Genomic DNA, 8,196 nt, shown 5'->3' with positions numbered 1-8,196 from the left:
ATGAGGTCATCGACAAAATAACCTGTTTTTTGTATCTGCGTTGCGTCGAGCCACGAACTGTCCTCAATCGGACGGTTCTTCCACTTGACCAAGTACTGCAGATATTCCTTCCTGCGTGTGCGCCTGGCTACCTGTGTGTCGAGGATCCTCTCGATCTCAAGGGGTTGTGCCATTGGCATCTGTCTCATCCACGAACTTTCCTCACAACTGGTGTCCCGCGGTGGCTTCTCTGTTGCGCTGTCTTCTGGATCAGCGACATAAGGGAACAGATCTGCCACGTTAAAGATGGGAGAAATACCTATCCCTGGTGGCAACTGTAGCTCATAGGCATTTGCAGAAAACTTGCGAATGATTTTGCAGGGACCGATCTTTTTATACTTCAGCTTGTTGTATTCCCGTTTTGGAAACCGTTCCTTGCGTAAATGTGCAAGGACTTCATCTCCAATGTTAAACTGAACTTCCCGTCACTTTGAATCAGCTCGCTGCTTATACTTTTGACTGCTGTCCTGCAACTTCAGCTTTACCTGCTCATGTAAGTCGCTCATTGCTTGGGCGAAATCTTCCCCATCAGCACTTCGTTTTTCGAGTTTTCCCAAATCTCGCAATTCATGCACTCCGCGTGGATGCATGCCGTATAAGATCTGGAAGGGACTATAACCAGTGTTGCGATTAGGTGAATCGTTATATGCAAATTCCGCCTGATCAAGTACGTGGTCCCACATCCGTGAATTTTCGCCTATTAAGCTCCGTAGCAGATTTCCCAGACTCCTGTTCACCACTTCAGTTTGCCCATCGGTCTGCGGGTGGTAAGCGGAGCTGAACTGTAACTGAGTGTCCAACTTCTTCCACAGGGTTCGCCAAAAATGTCCGGTGAACTTCACGTCCCTGTCGGAGATGATGGACCTTGGTAGACCATGCAGTCTGACGATCTCGGTAAAAAACAAATGTGCTACATGAGTAGCATCACTGGTTTTCTTGCAAGGTATAAAGTGTGCCATCTTTGAAAACCGATCTACCACTACCATTACTGAATCGAAACCCGCTGTGTCTTAGGCAAACCCAAAACAAAATCCAAGCTGACGGAGTCCCACGGTCTGCTCGGAATGGGTAATGGCAAATAGAGACCTGTATTCTGACTGTGACCCTTTGCCAGTTGACATATCTTGCACCTGCTTACGTACCTTTGTACGTCCCGTCGCAACTTTGGCCAAAAATAAAAATGCTCAACCTGTGAAAATGTCTTGTCTATACCGAAATGTACGGCTAGACCCCCACTGTGCTTTTCCCGAATAATGTTCTCTCTCATAGAACAGTCGGGAATACATAACTGTCCTCCCTTAAATAGTAACCCTTCCTGTAAATTGTAGTCCAACCATGGACTATTATTTCTCAACAGAGGGTTTTGGCAGGCCTCATAGGCCTCCTTAAAATCTGCATCTGTTTGATACAGTTCCCTCAGGTGCTCAAAGCCTAAAACTTGCATTGTACTTTCCTGTAAGAGTAGGGTCCTCCTACTCAGCGCATCTGCCACCTTGTTCGCCTGCCCACTAATATGTTTCAATACAAACGTGAAACTCTGAAGATACTCAACCCATTCTGCATGCTTATGGTTCAATTTATGTTGCTGCATGATGTACTGTAATGCAGAATTATCTGAAAATAAAACAAACTCATTACCTAACAGGTAATGTCTCCAATGCTTTAACGCTTGTATAATTGCGTAGAACTCCTTGTCATAAGTTGAGTACTTCTGTCTACTCTCATTCAGCTTTTCACTGAAATACGCGACTGGTCTATCCTCCTAACTAAGCGCTGCCCCAATGGCTGTACCACTGGCATCACAACAAACTTGAAAAAGTTTGTTGAAGTCAAGCAGCCTCAATATCGGCCTTTCGGTGATCTTCCTTTTCAAAGTCTGAAAATTGTTTTCCACTGCTTCAGTCCAGTGAAAAGGCTGATTTGCCTTCTTGATTGTATCCAGCATGGGTGCGCAGATTTCACTGAAATTCCTGATGAATTTCCTGTAAAAACTTGCTAGTCCGTGAAAACTTCGGACTTCAAATAAACTCTTTGGAGAAGGCCAGCTAACTATAGCTGCCACTTTTTCTGGGTCCATCTTCAGTTCATTCTCTGCAATTACAAAACCCAGGTACACTAACTCCCGCTGAAAAAAGGTACACTTTTTCAGATTTATCAGCAACTTATTTTGCTGCAGCTTCCTCAACACACTTCGAACATGCCTGAAATGTTCTTCCTTGGTTTTACTGAAAATCAGTATGTCATCCAAGTAAACAATTACAAACTTCCCAATGAATTCTTTCAGTACTTCATTCATCAAGCGCATGAAAGTACTGGGAGCGTTACTCAGCCCAAATGGCATCACCAGCCACTCATACAGCCCTTCATTTGTCTTGAAAGCTGTCTTCCACTCATCTCCTTCCCGAATTCGGATCTGGTGATATCCACTCTTCAAATCAATCTTCGAAAAATAAACCGCCCCACTCAAACAGTCCATCATATCGTCCATTCTCGGCAATGGAAATCTGTACCTGATAGTAATTTTATTAATGGCTCTAGAATCCGTGCACATTCGCCACTCTCCTCCTTTCTTTGGAGCCAAAACTGTCGGAACTGCACAAGGGCTCATGCTCTCTCTAATCAACCCCTTATCCAACAACTCCTGAACCTGCTTCCTAATTTCTTCGTGGTCCTTAGGACTCATGCGATAAGCTGCTTTATTTGGCAGACTAGCCCCTGGTATAAAGTCAATACAGTGACTGATACCTCTCCTGGGGGGTAGTTCATCCGGAAGATCGTCCACCACGATATCTCCAAATTCCTGCAACATATTTTGGATTTCCTCGGGTAAGTCTGAAATCTGTGTGTGCAGTATCACTGTCTTTGGTCTTCTTACGACAGCAAAATTTACATCATTGTCTTCAATCTGTTTTAGAAATTCTTTTCCGCCCATCAGTAGCGCTTTTACTCCACTGGTCTCTGCTGCACTTTCCTCTTTAATGGGTACAAGCGTGTGCTTGATCCCATCTTTGACAAACTTATAACAGTTTGTTTTCCCGTCATGAACTGCGCTTCTGTCAAACTGCCAGGGTCGTCCTAGCAGTATATGACAGACATCCATTGGCATAACATCGCAGATAATTTTATCCTTATACCTGCCTATCTGGAACTCCACCTCACACTGTTCATCAACTAACAGTTGATGTCCTTTCTGCAGCCATGACACTTTGTAGGGAGTGGGATGCTTCAGCTTTTTCAATCCCAATTTCTCCACCATCTCCATAGCCACCAAATTGTCAGTACTTCCGCTGTCAATGATCAGCTTGCAGCACTTACCCTGTGACTTGCAAACTGTTCGGAACAAAGCCTTCCACTGGTCAGGTTCTGCAATTTCTTTTGCTGGTTTCAACAGCACCTTATTCAACACCAAAGCTTCACCTGTCTCTGGTGCGTTCTCCACTTCCTGAGGCAATGCCTCAGCTTCCTCCGACTGGGCAACATAAGCTCCTCTCCCACCTGCTGGTTCACCTTCAGGACAGTCATACGACTTGTGCCCCCACTTGTGGCACCGATAGCACTGGACAGATCCTCTGCCCCGACCATTTCCTCTCCCTCGCTGGGCTGGTCGTCCTCCTCTAGTGCTATTGTCCTTCTCTGCTGTTCCTGCAGATTTGGAACTGCTGCCTTCTTCACTTGAACCTGTACCTCTGCCTCTGCCAAAGGCCTTTCCCTTTCCTCTGCCAGTTCCACCTCCTCTCCTGGCATTCTGTTTCCTGTTGATTTTCTCCTCCGCCTTTAGAGCAAACTGGTATGCTTCATCTAAAGTTCTGGGTGAGAGGATACCGATTTCATCCAGTATTTCCCCTCTCAACCCATTCACGAATCTGGCTGTCTTTTCTGGGGTATCTTCCATATACCTTGCCCGCAGATTCAACTTATGAAAATCTTTTGTATATTCTTTAACAATCATTCCTCTTTGCTTCAAGTTATGTACCTGCCTATACAACATGATCTGATAGTCTTTCGGCAGAAACTTCTCCTCCAGTTTTGCTTCCATCCTGGTCCACTTCTTTATAGGTTGTTTATGTAGCCTTTTCCTTTCCACCTGAACGTTGTCCCACCACAAGGACGCATGTCCTTTCAACTTTGTGGCAGCGAACTTCACCTGCTTGTCCTCACTGGTTTCCTCAAACTCAAAATACTTGTTTACTTCACTCAACCAGTCCAGTAATACATCTGCAGACAAACTTCCGTCATAAGTGGAAAGCTCGTGCTTTGGCTTATGACTGGATAGCAAAACTGATTTTAATAACCTGAGTTCAGGTGTCACCCCTTCAAACTCGTCTTCTAATTCTGCCACATCTTCATCACTATCATCTGCTGGGTCTCTCCTTCCCCCAGCTTCTACTGCTGTCAATCTTTCACGCAAAACTCGAATCTCCTCACGCAGTCCCTCTTCTGCTATCCTTCGGACTGCTCTTCCTCTTCCTCTTCCTCTTCTGCCAACCTCCATTTTTTCTATTCAGCAAACCCGCTCTGATACCACTTTTGATAGCCCAGCCCTCCAACTGTGTGTAATATTAATTCAACTGTGCGTAATATTAATTCAACGCTTGTTGGTAACCGTGATAGGTTACAGGTCCCACTTATCTTTTTCAACTATGGTTTAATACACATGTTAATGGATTCATGAATGTTACGGTTGCTGTGTTGTTATATTAAATATGTTTCAAAGGTCCGTGGATTGGATCCACTTTGCAATCTCTATGCAATTAATACCGTCCTTTTCGCCGGTCATTGAGTGCCATCTGTCGATCTCCTCGATCCGGTCACTCCCGCCTTTCGACAAACCCTACCCTCGTTCTACTGTCATTTTCATTTGTTCACTTGTGCTGCGGGCTCTCCGTTCTGCTCTGCCGAGGTTATGTTGATGCCTTCCGGTTTTTCCTGTTCTGTGCGATGAGATTTTCACTGAGAACGACAACCCTGTCAATTTCCTGTTCTGTGCTTATGGTATGACTGTTTCTGTAGTCGAACTAAGTCGAACCTATTGCTCTGGACTGTAATGGGTTTATAGGTTCGTTTACTCTGGTTTTGAAACTGTTCTTTTGGTTGTGACAGGATGGTCCTTCGGCTCCACGCTCATGGCTCGGTTCATTCGACCTTTTTCGCATCCGAGGTAAATTAATGTTCCATGCTATAACTTGCTCTGCACTTTTCTCAGGCTCTTATGTACCCGCTCCTTGTTATCAGGTTCTGGCTGTCAGTTTTCGGCCTTCTCTCGCAACGCCGCCTCTTCAATCACAGGTAAACGTTAATATGTTTGTGATTTCGTTTCTATTTCAGTGTTTCCTTGTCTTCTCCTTCCTGTTTCCGCACTTCCAACTTCTAACCCGCTTTCTCCTCTGTTTGTGCAGGTTACCCAAGGTTGCTGGTCGCCAAGGGTTCGCTCTCTGCAATTTTCAGGAAGCAAAACAAAACCGGCCTGATTCAAACAACCGGGTAGGGTCGTTCCGACCACGAATCTGTCATTAGCTTCGTAATAGGGTTTTGTTGTTCCTGGTTCCCGCTCTTTTTGTGGTTACAGTCTCATGGGTCGTTGTTTGGCCCAAACTTTGCTCTGTCACTCCATGGCACGAATATTCCTTTGTATGTTCTATTTTAGTTAGAAAGGGTTTAACAGTTAGCCGTTATATGAGCACTGTCTGCTCGGCTCAGAAACCCTTCTGTGCACTCTTTGTTTGTAATGGACAGTGGATTTACAGTTTAATTGAATAAAACGTTTCTTGTTTGCTTTTAAGAAACTCGTATTCTTTTCAAATGAGTCTATGGAATTGTATGCTTTACCTGGAAATTCGTTGGTGACTGTTTATAATGATGACTGGATGTCCTTTACTCTTTCGCTGGAAGTGTGTTCCTTGTGTGCTGTGTCCTTCGCTTTTGACTTTCGCAAACTCTGTCTTCATCCTAAACAACTGTGGCTTCTTCTTAAACTGACAAATGCTTTCTGACTGTGAGGGCTTCAACCTCTGGTTTTGAGTTTACAATACATAATTGTCTGGAATGAATTCAGTTCGCTATTCTATCGATTACAAATGCATTTCTACTTGTAATGGTTTCAACTCTTAGCTATTTCTGATTACAATGTACATCAGTAAATAATTATGAAACGAACACAGGAATTCAATGCATAAAATAGTTTGCTGTGGATTTAAGTTGGCAAATAATTTTTTTTCATTACAGAAAAACTGTCATTCTATTTGTCTTCTCTCGCTGGAGATTCGAACCCTACAACTTATTTTCTCTCTGTTTAAATGCTTGCAAGGTGTAACAGTTTCTTGCTTTCGGTTGAACTGTTCAACCAGAATCTGTCTAACTGTTTAGCCAGTTCTTTTAAAAGGAGAATAACCAACTGCTAATTAATTACTAAACTAAAACAGTTCATAACCTTAATCCTACTGTCTTTAACTGATTTCTGGAAAATGAAGAAAATAACAATAAAAATAACAAGTTTAATAACCTGTCCAATAATACGTGAAATTTTCGGTTTTCTTCGAGACAGTCAACCACCTTCTGTCTCCTCGGAGCTAGATGCTCCTGCATCAAACCGCCAAAGATTAGATAATCACGTTAAATCATGTTACCTGTGATGTTACATACGAAGTGACATTTTGTGTTGGATTAATAGGAACACATCATCTCATATGCATGTGCTTCTGGCAGGGCCTTCGCTTTATTGCTTTAAGTGTGAGTTTCTCATTGACACTCCGTTTGACAATTTTTTAATGCGATAGTGGGAGAGTAGTGTGTAATTATAATTTTAAAAATTTTGACAAGGTTTTGAGTCAGCGAGAGGTTTTTGATGGTGTATTTCCACCATTAAAAAAAATGATTCAAATACTCATGGTGCTTAAATTTTTTTAAATAAAACTGACATTTTATTTAGCAAAATTGTTACCTCCATAAACAACACCCTTTAGTTATAAGTTTTCCTTAACTTTTTCTTATATGTTATTTTCAGCATAGTTGGATTTAGCAACATTCACCAGCCCTTATTTATTTTGCTTTGTTTTACCATATAGTATTTAGCATTTTGTAGTAGTTTATTTATTAAGTGGTCTAGAGTGTTCTTTTCTTTTTAATTGAATTTGTGGAAAATTTGGGAAGGATTTTTTAAAAGTACAACTTTGAGTTTTAAATTCTCCACAATTTGTGTGTCTCTAGAGTTTTTTAGAATAATGAATTCATATATATAATCAAAAACACATTTTAAATATTAGAAAATCACAATTTAGACAAAAATTATTTCATCAAATTATAATTAAAAACTCCAAGTTACATAATAATTAATCAACACCTAATATTTTTGTTATTATTTATTTACAAAAGTATTATTTATTTACATATTTTTAATATTTAAAATAATGTGTATATATTTTAATTTATATATACATTCATACTCATAAACTTCGAAATCATCATTATAACATAATTGGAAATGCACTTCAATAAGTAATCTTTTAATTCTTTCACATTGATTTTTTATAATATTATTTAAAATAATAAAAATATTTATTTTAAATAAATAGATTATAGAAATAAAAAGGATAGATGTATAACATTTAAGATGAGTTAAAAAAAAATCAGCATGAAGGGTGATGAGTTATGAGAATTTAATAAATATTTATTACAAATAAGGAAGATGAGATCTAAGAAGGTCATTAGAAAGTATTTAAAAAAATTGAGCTCCTTAAAGTTGTATATATCAAATATGATGATATTGTTTTAAATTAAAGATCAAGCATAAAGTATATAATATGTCATTTTCTTTGGAAATAAGATGGATAACATGGATGTGTACAATGAGGAAAAACCATAAAAGATGAAACTATATTGATACCTTCATCACCAAGAAAGTTTCCAAGAAAGACATAAAGATCAACATCAATAATATCCATAAAGAAGATGGAATAATCAACAATATTCATGGAATAGGGCAACATAGAACCACTACTTGACCAGCTATTATTAGACACTAATCACTAACACAAACTGGATAAAGTTCAACAACAATATATTGAATCAAAGGAAAGAAAATTATACAACAACCACTTATCAAAGGTTGAGACCAAAATGAATAAAATTCAAATGAAAGCATCATTATCATTAATAGAAATA

General features: G+C 40.1%; 1 protein-coding gene across 1 annotated transcript; it reads right to left on the bottom strand.

Annotated features, from left to right (window-relative positions):
- Positions 1–1,024: 1,024 nt before the first annotated feature.
- Positions 1,025–4,531, bottom strand: LOC149233853 (uncharacterized). The gene is made up of 4 exons (XM_089382314.1): positions 3,245–4,531; positions 3,064–3,114; positions 2,550–2,944; positions 1,025–1,547 (listed from the first exon to the last, which is right to left on the bottom strand). The coding sequence occupies exons 1-4, from the start codon at positions 4,529–4,531 to the stop codon at positions 1,025–1,027; spliced, it is 2,256 nt and encodes a 751-aa protein (XP_089238440.1).
- Between the last annotated feature and the right edge of the window lie 3,665 nt (positions 4,532–8,196).

This window comes from Pinus tabuliformis, chromosome J, assembly GCF_031772625.1.
Source record: "Pinus tabuliformis cultivar Carrire ecotype Pingquan chromosome J, CPIR1, whole genome shotgun sequence".
NCBI classification, from domain to species: Eukaryota; Viridiplantae; Streptophyta; class Pinopsida; order Pinales; family Pinaceae; genus Pinus; species Pinus tabuliformis.
The sequence above is the reverse complement of the archived record's forward strand: the minus strand, read 5'-3'. Positions and strand labels throughout refer to the sequence as shown.

What these genes read in the sequence shown, in the direction of transcription:
- LOC149233853 (XM_089382314.1), bottom strand. Translation starts at nt 4,531, where the DNA reads ATGGAGGTTGGCAGAAGAGGAAGAGGAAGAGGAAGAGCAGTCCGAAGG. An exon ending in TCATGACGGGAAAACAAACT is followed by an intron (nt 2,945 to 3,063) that starts GTTATAAGTTTG and finishes TTTCTAAAACAG; the next exon opens with ATTGAAGACAATGATGTAAA. An exon ending in ATTAATAAAATTACTATCAG is followed by an intron (nt 1,548 to 2,549) that starts GTACAGATTTCC and finishes GAAACATATTAG; the next exon opens with TGGGCAGGCGAACAAGGTGG.